We start from the raw sequence: 19,204 nt of genomic DNA on the forward strand, positions 1-19,204 counted from the left end.
GACTCCTTCGCTATTTGCGCATAGATTGCTGCTAGACCATTGCTAGACTACAACCATTGTCCCACGCATCCAAGTCGATAGTCTGGTATGTAATGATGGACTGAGACAGTAGGCTAGAATTGAGTCTTGCTAAGACTTGTTGGGGTCAGCTGTTGCAAGGTAGCCAATCATATTCTTTTTGTACAATCTGCAGTCTCCGCCCTTTGGCGTTGCCCCCACTCCATCCCGGTCTCTTGATTACATTACCTTACCACTGTTTGTATTGGTTTTACAGCTCCGTACTCCATAGTTCCCATCTTTCTCACCTTCCTCATATGCTCAAGAACTGCAGCTTGCTTTCATTAGTCAATCTGCTTATTATGTTCTAGAGAAGACTATTGACAATGGACATGCTATGCAGACCAAAGTGTCGTGCTGCGATCCAACTGCCTCAGAGGTCAGGATGTAAATCAATCCCAAGAAAACTCAGTGTACTCCGCGTTATGCGCATGATGTGCTCAGAGGACCCAAAGAATGCACTAACGAGAGGATTCTGGATTTTATGATTAGCGGTCAATTAGTGCATACATTTTGATTTGGCTTCCAACTGCTGTGTCTGAACTCTGTGGTTTGTTCTCCTAAGTAGTGTCGAGTGCTGATATCGCTTTATCTCATTCAATCGTAAGACTCGGACCGGAAATATCCCTAGATTTCCCCTCTTTGACCCCTCCATCGCTTGATGTTTACTCCGGCTGGTGCGCTATAGAAGTAGAGTGTTACAGATCACTTCATGCTAAGATCTTAAGATTAACTTTGAATGTAGTCTTGTCTTCAATTCATCTCGTCCCATTTCACCTCTAGAGATTCGCATCATGGGAAGTCAGTCTCCCTGGGATACTCCTTTCGATGAACTCCCCAACCCGAAACAGGTCTGGGTTGGGAAGCCGGGGAGTCATGAAGAGGGACTGGGAAAACTCGCCATTCTAACCCCGGAGGTAGTGGCCAAGGCAGCGGCAGCTGAGATCAAAACCGGCCGACGAGTCACAATGAACTGGGATATGACGAAACTTGACTATCCAAATTTGAACCGACAGCCCTGCAATCATCAGATCATTCCGCTGCTGGGCGGAGTTGCTTTCGATGATATATATACGATGAATCCTCGTAGGTCTCTACCAGGCGTTGATTTGAATTTGAAACTAACAGTCACTACTCTAGAGCAGAGTAGTCAATGGGATGGATTAAGACACTTTTCTCAAACGGTTCCTGGGCAGAAAGAGCGTGTATTCTATGGCGGCACGACGGTTGAGGAGATCAATGACCGTAGGAACGACCGGATTGGTCTGCAGCACTGGGCGAAGGAGGGCATTGCAGGTAAGCTTCAACCCGCAAGTGAGCAGAACCTGGTTGCTGAGTATGGAACTAGGACGAGGAGTCTTGATTGACTACGCAACATGGGCCGAGAAGAAGGGGATCAAATATACCACCTTCTCGACGCACCAGGTCCGCTTGTCGGACATGTTGGAGATTGCCAAAGAATGCAACATCACATTTCAAAAGGGCGATATCCTTTTGGTGCGGGTCGGGGTCACCAAGGAATGGGATACTATCATGACCGATGCGCAGAAGCAGCAATATTCGGATAATCCGAGCCCAGAGCACGCCGGAGTCGAAGCAACCACTGACGTGCTTCGATGGTTGTGGGATACTGGTTTTGCAGCTATCGCTAGTGATGCGATCAGCTGGGAGGTGAGACATGACCGTTGAACCGAGAAAACCATGTGGACTTGGCTGACGCATGGCGATATGACAGGTCTATCCACCCCAGAACCCTGATTTGTTCTTGCATGAGTATGTGCTTGCCGGATGGGGAATGCCAATCGGTAAGTCATCCCTCTGATCACGACAACAACAGCTCAAAGTGGAGTGCTAACGGCTGATGGTACTGATGAACAGGAGAGCTTTTCGATCTGGAAGCGCTGGCGAGCACATGCCAGGAGCTCCAGCGCTGGACTTTCTTCGTCGCCTCCGTGCCTTTGAACATGCCTGGTGGAGTGTCGTCTCCTCCAAATATGATGGCAATCTTTTAGATTACTAGTAGGGAAAAATAGACTAATTTTTAAGAGAAGTTTGAGGATGCCAGACTACGTAAGGCAGTGGTATGATATGTAATCCACAAGCCCTAATGACAACTTATAAATTTAACATGAAGCATTGCAATCGATTCTGATCAGATTCATGACAAATACCCCTTGCTACGGAGTTGTTCCTTCGCAGTCTGAAGCCGATGTACACAGGAGGCTAGTCGGTCGCACGCAGTACGTAGTACGCACTGTTCGGGCTATGAGTAAATTGCGATATGAACACAGTCACCGGTCCGCTCCCCAATCCAGGTTGAGACTATCTCGGTCTATTTTGTTGGTGTATTTGCACCAGTCAGAGAGTCCTTTTTGTCCTGGGCAGCTGGAATAGGAGAATTCCATGCCGTTTCTTTATCACTCCAAGCGATAACCCCAAGAGATAACTCCAAATGATAGTTCCAGTCGATAGCTTCAAGTGAAACCCCAATACAAAACCACAGTTAGACATTATGAGCTTCGTGTGGCAACGAAGACAGCGACAATCTTCAGTAGTTCATGCCTGGACTGTCCGGCATATATCGGGTCCACAGTCTCCCTATTTCCTGCAGGCTGAAAATTTTAAACCGCCACAAACAGGCGACTGGGACTTGGCAGTCAGAGCTTTCCTCATAGTTTCGGGCATTTAGGACAGACTCCGGCGTTGACACAGGTAGGGGAAAGGGGCCTGTTTCATCGGGATTACGATGACAATTGGCGTATTCACCTATATTTCAGAGTAGTTGTAGTAATAGTAGTACAAACTGGTACACTGAACAAGCCTGTTCCAGCACCTAAGAGAGACTGAAGAACGACACTTTGGAAGCAAGGTGATCTTCGATTGCACAGACGAGAAGCCTGGAAAGCGGCCCCATGCCCTGAAACTACGCCATCCTGGTTTGTGATGGTGGATCCGGCAGCTTCTGTTCCTCATAATTGATCGACAAATGTCAGGCGGATTAGAGTTAATCGTCCGAAACTAGTCGTAATAGTAGTGAGACTACTGACGTACTTGAAATTTGCCCATTTCTCTAGAGAAATGTGCTCTGTATCTTCCGTCAAGAGTCACACTTTTGAAGGCTGAACGAAGATTTCTGATGGCAGCAAATAGCTATCATATTATATACCGAGAGTATAGAATCTGACGGAGTATATTGCCGTAAACTCAGGTATATCAGATTCCAATGATCGACCGTCACCAAAGTTACTGCTGTAATACCAAATCTTACCGTTTCATTCCCCCTCGGTGAATGGTAGCTCACGTTTCTTTATCCTAATTAGGAAAGAACACGGCCTAAAGGCGGCGCGGTGACGGCATGTGGAGGACAATCCCCACTGTGGGGGAAGCTGGTATCAAGACCGTCCTATTGTTAGTCTTAAAGAAAAAAAAAGATCCTTCGTAATGATACTTTGTACCTAACGAACAGGGGTATGAAGCTTGCGATAATGCCTTTGTCAAGATTGTTTTTTTTGTCTCATCTCCCCTTTCGACTTTGCCTTTTCTTGTGGTGGGGGCCGGAATGGTTGGCTGCTGGGCTTTTTTGCACTTTTGAATCGACCCATGCTTTGCACGGTTGCACTTTGTGTTACCACGGCTCTGCTATCTCGATGAACCATCAAAGTACCACAGATCTGATCGTAGGTGCATGGACCCTCGCAACCGGTGTAAGTATGTGAATAGAGTCGGATCTCCTGCAAGAGTGAGGTTTCCGAAGTCTCTGTGGTGTAGGACGAAAACCGGCGGCTCAATCAAATTGACTAAAACAGTCATTTCCACGGCTGTTTTATCCTTGTTCTAAGCAACAATTAAAACCAATCAATTATTCTTGGCCGAGAGCCTCGACTCTTCTCTTTGAATAAGCCCGTCCCACGTATCTAGGCAGTCTGTGTTAACTTTCTAGATAGCCTGACTGTCCAAGAACGGCCCAATCCTGTCCGGATCCTGAGTGCCGAGAAACGACCTTCCTATGTAGACTTCATTAGATCGTTCCTGGCTTGTTGGGCGTGCTGCCGTATATGGCATATGGTACAAGTCAAAGTTTTAACAACTCAAAGTATAATTCAGTACGCTCATGTCTGACAAGAGGTAGGCGAATCTCGTCAATGCTGTCCTGCTGCCCTCGCTAACAGACAAGACTTGCCTCCATCCCGATAGTGGAAATTTACAAAGTCGTCGGGTAGGAGCCCCGACGCACTGTGGAGCATCTCATTAATTTGTCAAATAGAAACTGCATCATTACATTAACTTCTCACCTCAGTTTTGATGTATAAACTAGATCCTGCAGTGTTTTTACTACCTTGATTGTCAATTTACTTTATGTATCGTGACGACCAGACTGCAGGAACCTTTCCAGCTAATTTCTGTAGGAACAAGCCAAGAGTTTCCGTGTCAACGTCGATCGTCGAGCCTACCGTTCTGGTGGTACTGGACAATAGGCGACTCTCCCGATGGTCAGGGGGTGGAGCTGAGGACTGCCAAATCGATCTTGAAGAATGGCGAACCGCCAGAGACAACGCTGTTAGATGAGAGTTTAGCGCATCTGTCATGGGTGAATGGTAGTCCACTGTTCTGTTTCATACAAATATCACTCCTGCGTGATCCATCAGGCCATAGATCCCTTTTTAATGTTCCTTCTTTTCTGCGCTCAGGCTTCCCCTGATCAGATCAAGAATCAGATCTCGTATCTCCTATTCAAGCGTACCACGGGGGAGCCATTACCATGGCTCTCGCAGTGATGCTTGGGCGAGATGCTGGCGATTCCGTGGACAGGACGATGCACAATTGGAATACGGCCACTCAGATAATATGCATTGTGGCCATGACTATCTTCTTTGGGTTGCGTGTCTACACTCGAATATTCATTCTTAACGGGTTCGGGAAGGAAGACTGTGCGTGCTCAATAATCGCTTAATCATTATGAGGCACTGACCTTTATGCAGGGACTTGCATGGGCTCTTGGGTATACAATTTCCTCCACCGATGTAGCCATTCACTTATGACTTATCCATACTGACATGGGTGAGAGAGATAGTTCCTTGGAGTCATATACTCTGTCATCGCCCTCATCAGTTAGTATTCGAATTTCAATTGCAACTCTGACGGCTAACAGCTCGCAGTGGGACATTACGGAGGCGGACTGCACCAGAGTGACGTGCCAACCTCCTACCTGATTCCTTTCCAAAAGGTCTGGCTGCTTCTCCCATTTTAGACGGATTCGTCAGTCCCTAACCTCAACCATCATAGACCGTCTACGTGACAATGGTCATGTACGGACCGACAGCATTCCTGACCAAGATCTCACTCCTCTGGATTATGACCAGAGTGTTCAGCCCCTATCGCAAAGCCGTTTTTTTTATCTACATCTTCCTAGTAATCATGCTTCTCTACTACATCCCCGCCGTGATCGTCAAAATCCGCATCTGCAACCCAATCGGTAAATTTTGGGACGATAGTATAAACGGCAGCTGCCTGGACCAGTCGGCAATCATCCTCGCCGACGCAGTCGTCAGCGTCGTCAGCGACGCCATCATCCTCATCCTCCCTCTCCCGCTGACACTGAGCCTCCAAATGTCTATGCGCAAGAAGGTGCGCGTGATGGGCATCCTCGGCGCCGGTGGCCTTGCCTGCGCCTCAAGCGTAGTCCGTCTCATTCTCATTCTCAAAACCGGCCAGTCCAAAGACGGGACTTATTCGTTTATGCGGATCAATATGTTTGGGTGAGTTTTCTACCCCCTCTCCGCTTCATTTCCCGATAGCACAAGCGCTAACAAGAATCTCCTCTCGCAGAAACGCCGAAATCGCCATCGGAGTCATCTGCGCCTGCCTCCCCTCCCTCTCCGCTCTGCTCAGTCGAGTCCTCCACGAATACTCCAGCAACAACAAAGCAACTTATCCCTCCACCCACGAACTCGGCGGGGTGTCGAAGCAGAGCCGCACGGATCGGAGACTCAGCCGCAGCAAACATCAGATGAGCCACTTGGATACCGCGTCCGATCAGGAGATCCTCATGCACAATGCGCAGGGGGACCCGAAGATCGAGACGTCGATCCGGGGGGATACGTCGTCGCGGCGGATTGTGCCGTCGGAGTCTATGGGTATCATGAAGACGGTGGATGTGTCGACGTCGGTGACGACGCACTAGGCGTTTGTCGACAGAAACTACGGCAATTTTACGTTTAGGGGTCGAAAAGGAGATACAGGCTTGAGTTGGTTAATATTGGCTACGCGGATGATACCCTCACCATCTTTTATTCTTTCTCTTCTTTCCTTACTTCTACCGATGAACGTTCTCTTACGAAAACTAACATTGTACTTATTTCATACACGAGGATTGGCCAGAACATACTTTGGAAATGAAAATAATTAAGAATTACTCCCTCTGCGCCTGCCAGAGGGGAAGGACACTTGGAGTACCAAAGACTGATCAGACGACTGGGCGGAATTGAGGCAGATCGGATAATCAAGCCTGTGCACACCTATGAGCCGACTGATATAAAGTATAAATCGGAGGCTGGCCGACCTCAGTTTCTGAATCAATCGTGGTAAAGTTACACCTATGGAGTAACTCCGGTGTTGCGGGCTGCAAGCTGCGGGCTGCGGCTATCTTCCTGGCGGAATGGATGTATGAGAGAAAAATACCCCCGCAGGGTTGGTATTGTTTGTATCGTATCACGTCTCCTTCAACAGCGACCAGGAGAGAAAATAGCTTCTAGTATTTGTGCCTGTGGATTCGAAAATATGGGGATCCGATGGGTTGGGTCAGGAAGAAAAGCGTGCAGGTGGCTGATGCTGGCTGGTATGGGGACGACTCGGGAATCGGCATTGCACTGCGGGTGTCTCCGCACGAGTTGACCCCTCATTGCTATAGGCTGTAGGTATATAAATGGCGCCTTGTCCTTATTTATATGAGATTATGCTGTACGACTGCCGATTTATTTTCGTGTAAACTACGCCGGAATCAAGATGAACAAAGCTTCAGCCGGTGCGCGTCTTCAGGGCAAGGTCGCCATTGTAACAGGTATCCCCTTAGTTTCTCGAAACACTAATGCAATACCGTGAAGTCTCGCTAACCCAGGCGTAGGAGGAGGCTCGGGCTTTGGCGCGGCTATATCTCGGCGGTTTGGTGAGGAGGGCGCCAAGGTGATTGTCGCCGATATCAATGTCGAGAACGGAGAGAAGATCGCCGCGCAAAATCCCGAAAACTTGGTTTTTTACAAGATGGACGTCACAAGCGCTTCGGACTGGGACGAGGTCATGGATCTTGCCTTTGCCAAGTTTGGTCGATTGGACGTGCTGGTCAACAATGCCGGAACTACATACAGGAATAAGGTTCGGACTATCAGATGAACAAACAGCTTGCCTGTTCCCGATGGGTGATGTCGGTGTGAATCTTATTGAGGTGCCCCCTTGGCTGACGTCCGTGCCCTACAGCCCACTTTGGAAGTCACCGAGGAGGAATGGGAACGTGTGTTCAATGTTAACGTTCGGAGCATCTTCCTTGGATCGAAAGCATTGATGGGGCGGTTGATCCAGCAGGGCCAAGGAGGTTCTATGATCAACATCTCCTCCACCGGAGCCTCAAGACCGCGACCGGGATTGGTGTGGTACAATGCATCCAAGGGCGCTGTTTCCAATGTATATGACTCCTGTGCTTGACTTTTGGTTAACTCTGCCAGCTGACAACTATAGGCCACCAAAGGGCTTGCGGCTGAGTACGGCCCCCACAATATCCGCGTCAACACAGTCAGTCCTCTCTTGTCCGGGACGGGCCTATTTTCCATGTTCACTGGCATGGAGGACACACCTGAGAACCGTGAGAAGTTTATCGGGAATGTGCCCCTCGGCCGGTTGACCGACCCAAATGATGTGGCGAATATGTGTTTGTACCTTGCCAGTGATGAGGGCAGTTTCATCAACGGCGCGGAGATGATCGTCGATGGTGGCAAGTGTATATGATCTAGAGTGAATCATTTCGGTACGACGGTTCTCGTCTGTGGTCGCATTTCAGGAGTAAGGCAATGTAGCCGGATCCCATAATGTCATATCTTCTTCCAACAATCCCATCATATGTTGGTTTCCAGAAAACCAGCTGCCCAGTTGTGTCTGTGGTATGACGCCAGCTGGAAGGTCATGTCCTTCCATACCATTCCCAAGTCCAGGCATAGATCTTGCTGTCAATGAATCCGACACAGCAGTAGTCCAACGGAAACCGCCGACTCCTGATGCAGGGGCCAGGCCAAGAGCACTCAGATATGTATCGAACTCCTGACCCACAGATGCTAAATCCTGGTTTTCTTGTAACTGAGCCTGTGCCCTCGCCTCTACATATAGCGTCGCAATGTTGCTGAGTACTTGACAAAGACTATGTAGCTTCGTGATGGCCTCGGAAAGGAAGCAGTTTGGCCCGAGTGAGGCAACAAAGTCTTCTAGTCTCGCGAGATCGTCTCGAGCAGAAGTCTCAATGACGTGGCAAAAGATAACTATGAATGGGACAAACGGCGAGCAGAGAATGGACCTGAAGAATCATTAGAAACCAAACCTCTTTTCGTCATGATAACATAAGACACACTCACCAATGGAGATATGAGCATTTCATAGCCTCAGTACTTTCCCTTAGTCTTGTCATGCAAGCCTGATGCGACTCCAATGCAGCCCGTGCTGTCTCTATGCATTCGGGTACAAAAGTAGTCGTGGATGTCCCTGATGCAGGAACCGCTCTGTAGATTAAGGTCAATATAGCCAACCTGCTAACTTCATCCGATTTAATCAAGAAGTCTTCAGCCTCCGATAGAGGACGAGACGACCTTTCGAGCTCCTAGGGATCCGCCAATCAGAAAGCTTCTCTTATGGTAAACTTGATCTCCAGGGAATGCCTACCTTGAACGGTTCCATGACGGCTACTTCCATCTCGGATGCCAATTGACGAGCGCAAAATACCCTTTCGCGTTCCGGTCGACTTAAAGCCGCCGGACTGTAAAGCTGTTCGTAGACCTTTCCTTGAATCTCGGCGGTTTTCACCCATAGATGATACATTGTTCTCCACGGTTCGTCCACTCTGGTCCCTCCCAAATCCTCGGGGATGGTAATGATAATATCAAAATCCTGTATAGATGAAGCACGCCCTAGTCTGAGTGAAAGAGACTTGTCGAGACAGTAAACACACAAAAAGAGTGAAAGCGCTTTTACTTTCTCACTGTCACTAAACTGACTCATCGATGAACTCCGGTGATAACCAAGATTCTGACACAGACGAGCTGCATTGGACGTCAGCGTCCAGGCAAATGAAGGCTTGGATGTTTCAATGGCATGAATAGCCTAAGAGAAAGGAACGGTTAGTTGACTTGGCTGAGCAACAGCGGGCGCGAATAACTTACTCCCAAGGTAAGCGCTTCAATTAACTCCGGTCTGGCCGGCATCAATAATGGCAAGTTTGCCAGCACGGTTTCAAAATTTTTCCGGCAAAGTTGGATGTACTTCTGGTAATCATCTCGAATCCGTGGACTTTCCTCAAGGAAGCTATACTCAAGAAAGATATGATACAAGCCGCAATTGACTACCATGAAAGTGGCGTCAGAGTAATCTTCTGTTGCAAAGTACACCTCGCGGCATTTCTGGATAAAATCATCAACACTGAGGAAAGGAAAGTAGCATGCGAAGGTCAAAGGGAGATTCTCTAGCTATGCGTCAATCTCGGCCACTCTGATCGTGAGAAGCTTGAAGGAAAGTACCTTTGATTTGGCGCAAAATTGGAAGAATCACTTCAATTGGGGGCATGACCAGGTCTCGCAGGTTCGAATCTCGACAGCTTTTCTGATTCAGCAATGGAACATCTTTTGACGAAGTGCCAGGTGGTTGACTCTGCATGTTCACCATCTGCCTTAGTGCCGCGAGCGCTGCATTGATCTTTGGGGTAGAAACTTGAGGTGCGCTTCGCGAGACGACGGTCTCTAGAAACGCACTTGCGTAGGCGGAATGAGCCGCGAGGGAGGAGTTGCCCTCAAAACCAGTACCAGACTCATGTTCCAACGCTGCTGTCGTATTGGAAGCAAAGGCAGATGAATCTGGAGACATTTGCTTCGAGACAGGAGTCACGTGGTAGCACGGCTCAGAAGTATTGGAATTGCGAGCAAGGCTGGATTTCAACTCAAGAAGGACTTCTTCAATATTACCCAGACGTTCCTCGATAGAATCGATCTTCTTCTCGCTGTAGCAAGTCAGACAAGAGCGTCGGCAGGGCCAAATGCTTCCTACTCACTACTGGCTGGAAATTAGAACCCGTCTGCGATCCTCCTTGGGCTTTTGCCCTGCACCTGTCGAACGGCAGACGATTCCTGCACTGCGACAATTCGAGCATGGTGATCGCTTATCGCAGCGTACCTGTTGAAAGTACAGATGGTCAATTCGAAGAAAAACAGCAATACGATATGGCCCCAGGCGCTCAGGGCATCAATTCTCCCATGAGCATACCTTTCTGAGACGACATTGGTCACACTGCAGCTCGTTAGCGCAATGCCAATCCATTCCATACTACCCTACACTCACCGCGCGGTTGTTGAGAAGCTCCTTCCTGTCACATTCGGCTCCCTCGGCCTCCATCTGTTGCTTGTCCCCCATAGCGACTCTGGATAGACTAGTATCTTTGTCGGCACTCGGTACATATGAGATCAAATATAAAATAGTACTGTTATCATAAATGCAAATTGTGTTGCCTGGGGCGTTGGACTGACAGTGGCGTCGGAACCCGCGGGCTCCGGAAGGCGGACACGCAGCTCAGTCATCACTTTGCTTACTAGTTACTATTTTAGGGGTACCACACTATTCCTAACAACAATCACCTCGAAGGAGTTAACGATGTCAACTGCTGAAACCAGACCAAATATATCTCTGAATGAGGAGAGAAGATTGACACTTGTATCTCGAGAGATAACCATATCGGAAGAGAAAAAAGCATCCGTTTTGCTCATTTCCTCGTTAATGCATTGGTATAAAGTCTCAAAAGGAATCGCACTCTATGTCTATGCAATCATCAATCGTAACTCTATCCTTCTTCCACAAAAAAGATGAAATGAGACTCGGGAGACCTCTAGCTGCCCATCGCACGGTTGGGTTCGCAGAAAGTGCAGGGACTACTTTTACGTCGCCTCACGGTATTGCACGCATATCCGGCCTCCACATCGCAATGAGCCGCCTTGAGGAGAAGATTGTCTCTGCTCCTTGCTTTGTGCCTGGTCTAGCTTACGAGTGAGAACACCGAATATGCGCCATGAATGGCAATGCGACTGCTGCCATGTTAGACGGATGACCATGAATAGCCGTCGGCCAAATGCCTCTCAGCGAATCGTCAACGCGTGTATGCGTCATGACTTCTGCCCAAAGAAAAAAGGTCATGGAATCATTTCTTAATTCCGACCACGGCGAGATTTCTAGGGCTCTCGCTGTATTCGAAAACCGGCTCAACCCAGCAATCTCTGACTGTGTCATGCTCACGCAAGAATTGCCACCTGTCCACGACGATGAGGGCCTCGACGAGTGCTGAACTGAAAGCCATCAGAGCCCAAGTGACACTAAGATGCTTCTTTCGGGGCCAATATTCCACTTCATAGCGCTTCACTTCTTCCTCTGTAATGCCGGCCATCCTTGCCTTGACCTTCTCTCCATTGTGCGGGTCCTTACTCAGCTTAGCCACTGCGGCATGAACGTATGCAGAAAACGACGTAAAGGCGGCCTTTCGTAACGAACCGACAATCAAAGGATTTCCTACCGCATCAGGGCCACCAGTTTCCAATCCATAGAGATCCGTGGGGTTAACGGGTTTCTCTACCACGCCACGGTCGACAAAAATGCGCTGGAGAAGGGCTCGGTAGAAGTGCCGCGTAAAGAACGCTTCGCTATCTTCTCTGCCCCAGTTATAGGGTGCTTGTAGAGACATCGAACGTGCGGTGATATTCAGTTTCACGCCAGTCCCACTAATATGTTCATACGATTCCAGACGTTTCGACATGGGGAACCCATGAGGGTCATACGCACAGGCATCTTGGGTCAAACGAGGATGTTGAGTGCGGAGGATGGGAACCTTGTATGTGGCCGGGCCCAACCTCTCAGTCACCAAGTTATAGCAGCATCCGATCATTGCGATAGCTTTGACAGACGGGTTGAGAACCAAAGATCTGATACCATGATGAAGAAGGTTGCCACATGAATGAAGGGAAATGACCATGACGTTAGGATCCTCCGCCTTTCCCTCAGGTCTTGAGTCTCGGTCAACGGCGGGGCCTTGGGAGCCTTTGGTCTCCAAACATCGAGATCTGATCACATCTTTGATTATAGGCTCCAGGTATCCGTCTTTGATCTCGTGCTCGATGTAATCCATTGTTCCTTTGAGCGGAAGTTCATCTTCATTTTTGCCTACAGACTTCTTCGGTGGCCCATTCTTGTAAGGGCTGGTCCCCCACTCGTCCGGTTGGATATCAATGTCCAGCAAAACATTGAAAACTGTGCTGTCTTCACCGTCACCAGCGCCAGGCTTTGTGGAAGCATCAATGGGTATGTTTTCAACTAGCTCCACCTCAGGAGTGGAGGGCGTCGTATCCTGATCATTCTCCAAGCCCTTGCGGCTCCTCCTGCCACTGGTCTTGTAAACGATTCTCTTCTGCTTTTTGGCTAGTTTTGCATGAATATCCATACCCTTCGCGCCGCTGATAAATTGGTGTTTGCGTTCGATCGCAATTATATGCTTGTTGTAAGGAGGGCTCGCCAGCGTCCGTCCAAGGTAGTTCTGGCCTGATCCGAAGTCAACAATGTGCGATATAGCCTCGCCCCGTTCTTCCGCAACGGTGTCACATAGATCGTTAACGTATCTGGAAAAGTGCGCAACCTCGTGATATTTCTTCTGATTCATTCCCACCGAAAGATGGTGAGGTAGCGACACCTTGCCCGGCTGTCTTGATGTGAAATCTCTCCCCAAGCTGAGACGACGGATCTGATGGATGTATTCTAGGAGGTCGATTGGGGGAAGAGGCTGCCCTCTCCAACTCGCCTCTGCATCTCGACTCGGATCGCTTTCAGAAAACCTGCGACTCTGTTGCAACAGCGATGGTATATCTTCTCTCAACAATAGGTCTAGTATATCTTGAATGTCGTGCTTCTCGAAGAAAGTCCGCCAGTCCAGTGGCAGAAGTGAATCGTACAAATCGGGTTCGCGAGTCAGAAAGTCCAGTATATGTACACCCCCGCACACATGGATGAATAGCTCAGATGATGTCGTGAAGGACAGGAGGGCGTCAACATAAGCGTCAGGATCCGTCCACTCCTCAGGGAGTGGCAGGGGTCGAGGACGCGGCATGCGTGCGCTGAATAGGGAAATAAAAGCCAGATACAGATCGCTATGAATGGCGCATAGCAGTTATGAGACCTCCAACTAACTCCGAATCAATTGGCAGGCTTCCTTTCTGACTCGACGATTTGGAGATGGAGAAATTGCGGGGAAACATCTCAACTTTTTCCAGAAATTTTCTGACTGAGGGGAAATCACCGATTGGGTTAGGCCGAGAGTAGTTTAAACAGAATAACCGGAGCAGTTCGTCCACCAGACATACGATTCCGATACCTTTCCCAAGCCCTTTTGCCGTCAGTCTCATTTATTCAATGCTTTTTACAGATTTGAGAATCGAAGGAATCCAATGTACTCCGTACCCTGAGTATTCTCTGATGCCTCACGGTAACGGATGCTCCGGGACTTGTTCCCACCAAACCACTTTGACAACTAATCAGCGGACTATTGAGTTCATCAGGCGATGGTTGTTGTCAAACTGTTGATCCTACTCTGTATGCCGACCATGTTGGTACAGCTAGGTACTTTAGCTGTCGGTCTCGATATGCCTTGTGCTCCGCATGATATTGCAAGGGAGCCGTGGCATTGATGAACATGCAGCGAAGGAACGGCGGATCTCGTTACGAGTATCTGTTTGTTGTCATGGAATAAGCGTGGCCGAGCTGCGATTTTCTGAAAAGTACTCGATTTCCCCAGATCTCCTGGGAGCCGGTAAGGGTCCGGTTGTATTTGAGTTCTCACTTGGAAAATCGACCAGTCAAGCTGTGATCGTCTGACGACCTGCATAACATACCCCATCCTCCCCGACAGAAACATAACAACCATAAACAGACTCCAGTAATTCAACGCGTCACACCGTTTGTAATCATTTGTCCAAGTACACTGCCACATCAGCTCGTTATCCCCTTGCTGCAAGGAGCGCCAAAGTGTACTCCACTGGATACAGTTGCAAATCTTTAACAGCAATGTTAGATCTTGAGCACCTACATAAGGGGACTTCAATGTCGATTAAGTTATAACCTCGCAATCTGATATCTTGCCTTGGCATTGGAAAACCCGAAACATTGTGCTAAACCTGCGAACATGCAGCAGAAATCGGATGCGCAAATGGTAACAACAAAGGACGTATTCAGCCGTGTCACTGATGTACTGTTCCAAATCATCGTCAACGGAGATATAAGTGCGGTTTTAAACCTCCGGCTTGTCAACAAATCGACATATGAGGCGATTGGGTTACTCGAGCCGCATATCTGCCGCTGGTTCATGCGCCTCCACAATATCAATGCTTTTTCTCCTCTTATCACATTGAATCCGCAGACAGGCGGCCAGCGGCCAGTTACACTGCACACACTCCCAAGATTCATTTACCGTCAACATACCGCAAGCCAGTTAGCACGGCGTATCATTCCTTCTGTATGGGGCCCGTTCATTGATGACGGAAATCCTGAGATGGATTACAATGCCGAGTTGAAACTCGCACAAACACTGGAACGCGGTTTACATGTGCTCTTTCACTTTGCAGATGTCTACCATGATACCCAGATGCAGCAAGTGAAAGATGGGGCGAATTCAGCTACCCATGGCCCTGGGCGGCGTCTAGTACTGACTTGGGGATCGGACCTGTACGACGACCTTCTAGAGCATAGGAGCCAATCGATGACATTCGATAAGGATATCGATCATATCTATGCAGTGTTGGAATCGGGACATTTGGAAGCGGAGATCGGCAGGAAACGACTTCGCTTAAGGAGCTACCTTGATGAACAGAATAAAATTGATTTCCACGCTGCTCTACGAATGCTACAGGAGCTCATGGTGCGCATGCTCCTTAGACACGGTCCAAAGGGTTGGCACCGCGATGCAAAGAACGAATACAGCCTGATTTCATGGTTCCTCCTAAAGCAATCACCCAGGACGTTAGTGCGGCTATTTCTAAGTCCTCAAGACGAATGTTGTCATCTGGATGACAAAACTACTGATGCTAACGTCAGAGAGTGTCGCTTTGGGAATATCTTGGACAGTTACTGGAAGGAGCGGGAGAATGACCTGGAGCTGCGATGTCACGATTACGACTGTAGAAGCCGCGTTCGGAGCTGGAGCGCGAAGCTGGCAGTAAGTGATGCTCAAGGGCAGGAATTCAACCGAGCAGCGCAGAAATATCTAAAGGAGATGTGGAATCAAAGACATATTGGGCTCCACCGTGCTTTTACCATGGGTCACTCCAATACACTCTGACATTTGTCACGTAGATATTACCTAGAGTATAGACTTATCTAGCTTGGTGTGAGTCGATTGAAACTAGAACTATTGGAGTTGTCACGTGGAGATGCCCAACTTACCGCTGATCACACCGCCGAACCAACCGTGTCCAGCTATCTAGACTGGTGTCAATAACTCAGGCTCACCTTAAACACGACGTTAAAAGTACCTTTTCATTTAGCAAGCGACCCTACAGTTGCTCTACTTAGTCTTTATTTGTGTCCTTTTGATTTACTGGTATACACAACATGGATAGCACAGATCCTTTCCTTCAAGTACAAGCGTAAGCCTGCCTACTTCACCCTCGTTAGGCAATTCGGCGCAGGGGATCTAACCCAATCGCCGGCTATAGAGACGTTCTGTCGACGCTGCAATCCAGCCGGCCCCTTTTCTCCTCATACCTTCGTATCAGATCTCTCGCAAAATCGCCATCAAATCCAGAACTCCAACAAGCCCGCGCAGAGCTCGAGGCTACACTGACAGACTTAACTGCGGATCTGGATGATCTCGTCGGGAGTGTGCGCGCAATTGAGCAAGACCCGTACCGATATGGCCTCGAAATCGACGAAGTCGCACGCCGACGGAAGTTAGTGGACGAGGTTGGAGATGAGGTCGAGAAGATGAGAGAGGAGCTGCAGAGGGTGGTCACAACTGCTGACACAGCTGGCGGGACCAAGGCACATACAGGTTCTACGTCAGGACTGCCCAATCCGTCTGACTTTGATAATGTGCTCTCTCCCTCGGATGATCGAGGGGACGATTACTACACTGCTCTTGAGCAGCAGCGGCAGATGGAGCTGATGCATGAACAAGATGAACAGCTAGATGGGGTATTTCGCACTGTGGGCAACCTACGGCAGCAGGCAGATGACATGGGGAGAGAGCTGGAAGAGCAGGCAGTCATGATCGACGAGGTGGATACATTGGCCGATAGAGTTGGGGGCAAGCTGAGCAACGGGATGTCACGGATAAAGCACATCGTGCGAAAGAACGAAGGTAAGTGTACTCTGTCTGTTCGTCGAAGGGGATTCCGCAGAACGTATTCAAAGCAGTCAAACAGTCAACTAATCATTTTGGTTCATTAGATACAATGTCTTCATTCTGCATCGCGGCTCTCATCTTCGTCCTGGTGCTACTACTAATTTTGGTAATCGCATTGTGATTAGATCAGATATCCACCCATGGGCATGAAAGTAACGAAATGGCATTTTACTTGAAAATCAAAGCAGGACGATGGATTTAGACCTTGGCCTTCTTGCGGGGCCGAGAGTTGTCTTCCTCGTCCTCCTCATCTTCATCCTCGAGTTCGTCCTCATCGATTTCGGAGTAATCATCACCAATCTCAAAGGATTGTCCTGGAATCGAGTCAGTCACACCGTCGCATCGGCTCTATAGCAGAGTGTCTTACCATAATACTTGTGAGCGTTGGGCCACAGGTCCTCAGCGAGAGCGATCGCAAGGTCCTCCCCATCAGGGAAGATCTCAATCTCGTCGAAGGAGTCTTCATCGTCGTCGTCCTCGTCGTCATCATCCTCCTCATCGTCGAATTTCTCGCCCTTGAGGGCCCTCTCGAATCGCTCATCATCTTCCTTCTGGGCTTCCTTAGACTCTTCAGCGGAGACGACATTGCCCCGGTAACCAAAGAAACCGAAGAAGCTGGTTCCAGCAGGGGTGGGGAAGTCTTCCTCGTCCTCATCGTTATCTTCCATGGCAGCGGCCTCGAGCTCCTCCATCTTCTTGGCCAGCTTTTCGAACTCGGGGAGCTTCTTGCGGTCGCCACCCTTTTTCTCGGCCTCGGCCAGATCACAGGCAGCATCGAGCAATCCCTTGGTCAGATCCATGTCTTTCTTCCAGTTGATGCGGACTGGCTCAGAGACGAGGCCTTCCCATGTTCTGCGCTTGCCCTTGGGAGTCTTGGTGATCTTCTTGCGCCAGTAGAACTCTTTGACGAGCTTTTCGTTCTCGAAAAAGGGGTTCTCCTCGCCGGTGCGGAACACGAAGGTGAAACGAAGGCTTCGCGGCTCGCCATTGCCCTTCTCGTCGACCTCAAATCTTTCGACAGTCAGGTCCTTCAGAGCGGAGCCCAGAACAGCGGCGTCGGAGTGCTGGATGTATTCGTCGATTTCGGCGGGAGCGTTGGAGAGGACGCGAATCCAGAAGTCGTCCTGGACTTTGGAGATGATTTCGCTACGCTTCTCCCACAGAGGGCGGTTCTCAACAGTGGAGCGGCGCACTAAACGAGTCAGATTGATGTGCTCATGAGGCGGACGAGTAACACCAAAGGCAGACGAATGGCGAGGGCAACTTACAGCGGTCGGTCTCAGCGCGGATAAATCTCTGCTCGAGGAGCGCAAACTCTCGCGCAACCTCCATGGGGATCCCAGGCATCTCAATGCGCTCAGAGAGCGATTTCTGACCGTTTTCGGCACCCATGATGACCGATAAGGATGAGGAGCGATAAGCAAGGAGAAATGGGGGGAATAAAGGAGAACAGTGAGCGAGCTGGGGTATAAGGGTATAAAGCAATCAATTGAGCAGATTGTTAAGATCTAGCAAGTGAGAAATCAGTTGCAGATGGGATAGGGAAAAAAAGTTGGAGAAGAAGGGGGTAAAAAAATTTCTGCTAAGGTAAGGTAACGCCGAGCAGACGGGCAATCGCAATAATTTCCTGTCCCGTTCGCGACTCGGCGGATGGCCGCTTTAGGGTCAGGTGATGTCACCGCTTGAGCTGTTCCTGACTAAGGGAACATAGTATACCTTATATTTAGATGAGAAGAATGTGAGGAATGCTACGTTATCTAACTCAGATCGGAGGAATATACCTGTATCTCTTGCTTTTTAAATCTCTCAAGTCCGAGTACCAAGTGATGTGATCTAGCTGGCCATAGACATAATGCCCTGAACACATCACATTTTGGAAGTACCCGTCCTTCCTGAGAATTCACCAGTGTAAACTTACTCTACTCTCTGTCGAACGATAACAACCAACTGCATAGCACTCAATGAGACTCCAGGAAAAGAAGTCATCGTCTCAAACCCCCTACTAACCTTTCCCTCAGTCGACTCGCCATCTTTCAACAAAAAATAATCACTTCTTGCGAAGCAGAGAGATACTATCACAAACACCCGTTTTCTCCTCCCATAGATAGAGAAGTATCGACTTAACCCTGACCCAAGCTGATTATTACCAAACGCCACACGCCACACCACACGCAGTGATCGACATTGAAAAAAAATAAAAAAGAAATAATGAAACAAGCTTCGGCCCAACTTCGTACCTGACTAGACAAGACTTTCACCCGTGAATCTTAGACGAGTGTTGCTCTTTCGCTTATGTTGACTACATTCCATTGACACGGGACTAAGCACCTTGCTTACCCATCTAGATAGATATTGCAGGGAAATGGCTGGGCCGTGGCCTGGTTCATTCTGAACTGGGGCCGGTGTGACTCTCCCGGCTATGGGACGTTTTGTACTGTTCCTAGTGTACTATGGATGGAAGATGTCTGACGAAGTGAG

At 48.9% G+C, this 19,204-nt stretch overlaps 7 protein-coding genes across 7 annotated transcripts; 4 read left to right on the forward strand and 3 right to left on the reverse strand.

The window, feature by feature from the left end:
* The first annotated feature begins 288 nt into the window (after positions 1 to 288).
* AFUA_5G02850 (uncharacterized protein) lies at positions 289 to 4,043 on the forward strand. The gene is made up of 5 exons (XM_742965.3): positions 289 to 1,143; positions 1,198 to 1,353; positions 1,406 to 1,728; positions 1,793 to 1,862; positions 1,936 to 4,043. Exons 1-5 carry the CDS (start codon positions 852 to 854, stop codon positions 2,067 to 2,069), a joined length of 975 nt encoding a protein of 324 aa, XP_748058.2. The 5' UTR covers positions 289 to 851; the 3' UTR covers positions 2,070 to 4,043.
* Positions 4,044 to 4,349: 306 nt separating this feature from the next.
* AFUA_5G02860 (putative integral membrane protein) lies at positions 4,350 to 6,238 on the forward strand (the record flags this gene model as incomplete). The annotated part of the gene is made up of 6 exons (XM_742964.3): positions 4,350 to 4,985; positions 5,037 to 5,056; positions 5,129 to 5,165; positions 5,214 to 5,281; positions 5,341 to 5,813; positions 5,884 to 6,238. The coding sequence occupies exons 1-6, from the start codon at positions 4,817 to 4,819 to the stop codon at positions 6,236 to 6,238; spliced, it is 1,122 nt and encodes a 373-aa protein (XP_748057.2). The 5' UTR covers positions 4,350 to 4,816.
* A 508-nt stretch (positions 6,239 to 6,746) lies between these two features.
* On the forward strand, positions 6,747 to 8,052 carry AFUA_5G02870 (SDR family oxidoreductase; the record flags this gene model as incomplete). The annotated part of the gene is made up of 4 exons (XM_742963.2): positions 6,747 to 7,114; positions 7,178 to 7,425; positions 7,528 to 7,731; positions 7,786 to 8,052. The coding sequence occupies exons 1-4, from the start codon at positions 7,060 to 7,062 to the stop codon at positions 8,050 to 8,052; spliced, it is 774 nt and encodes a 257-aa protein (XP_748056.1). The 5' UTR covers positions 6,747 to 7,059.
* Positions 8,053 to 8,100: 48 nt separating this feature from the next.
* AFUA_5G02880 (uncharacterized protein) lies at positions 8,101 to 10,766 on the reverse strand (the record flags this gene model as incomplete). Its single annotated transcript, XM_077804736.1, has 8 exons — positions 10,639 to 10,766; positions 10,564 to 10,587; positions 10,352 to 10,473; positions 9,825 to 10,300; positions 9,471 to 9,769; positions 8,974 to 9,411; positions 8,670 to 8,911; positions 8,101 to 8,611 (listed from the first exon to the last, which is right to left on the reverse strand). The coding sequence occupies exons 1-8, from the start codon at positions 10,708 to 10,710 to the stop codon at positions 8,101 to 8,103; spliced, it is 2,184 nt and encodes a 727-aa protein (XP_077660874.1). The 5' UTR covers positions 10,711 to 10,766.
* A 172-nt stretch (positions 10,767 to 10,938) lies between these two features.
* On the reverse strand, positions 10,939 to 13,479 carry AFUA_5G02890 (uncharacterized protein). The gene has a single exon (XM_742961.2). The coding sequence runs from the start codon at positions 13,436 to 13,438 to the stop codon at positions 11,489 to 11,491; it is 1,950 nt and encodes a 649-aa protein (XP_748054.1). The 5' UTR covers positions 13,439 to 13,479; the 3' UTR covers positions 10,939 to 11,488.
* A 2,332-nt stretch (positions 13,480 to 15,811) lies between these two features.
* On the forward strand, positions 15,812 to 16,847 carry AFUA_5G02900 (SNARE domain protein; the record flags this gene model as incomplete). Its single annotated transcript, XM_742960.2, has 3 exons — positions 15,812 to 15,968; positions 16,038 to 16,681; positions 16,771 to 16,847. Exons 1-3 carry the CDS (start codon positions 15,934 to 15,936, stop codon positions 16,845 to 16,847), a joined length of 756 nt encoding a protein of 251 aa, XP_748053.1. The 5' UTR covers positions 15,812 to 15,933.
* A 51-nt stretch (positions 16,848 to 16,898) lies between these two features.
* AFUA_5G02910 (histone chaperone napB) lies at positions 16,899 to 18,574 on the reverse strand. Its single transcript, XM_742959.2, has 3 exons — positions 17,995 to 18,574; positions 17,094 to 17,918; positions 16,899 to 17,040 (listed from the first exon to the last, which is right to left on the reverse strand). Exons 1-3 carry the CDS (start codon positions 18,116 to 18,118, stop codon positions 16,925 to 16,927), a joined length of 1,065 nt encoding a protein of 354 aa, XP_748052.1. The 5' UTR covers positions 18,119 to 18,574; the 3' UTR covers positions 16,899 to 16,924.
* Between the last annotated feature and the right edge of the window lie 630 nt (positions 18,575 to 19,204).

This window comes from Aspergillus fumigatus, chromosome 5 (assembly GCF_000002655.1).
Source record: "Aspergillus fumigatus Af293 chromosome 5, whole genome shotgun sequence".
In the NCBI taxonomy this organism is placed as follows: domain Eukaryota; kingdom Fungi; phylum Ascomycota; class Eurotiomycetes; order Eurotiales; family Aspergillaceae; genus Aspergillus; species Aspergillus fumigatus.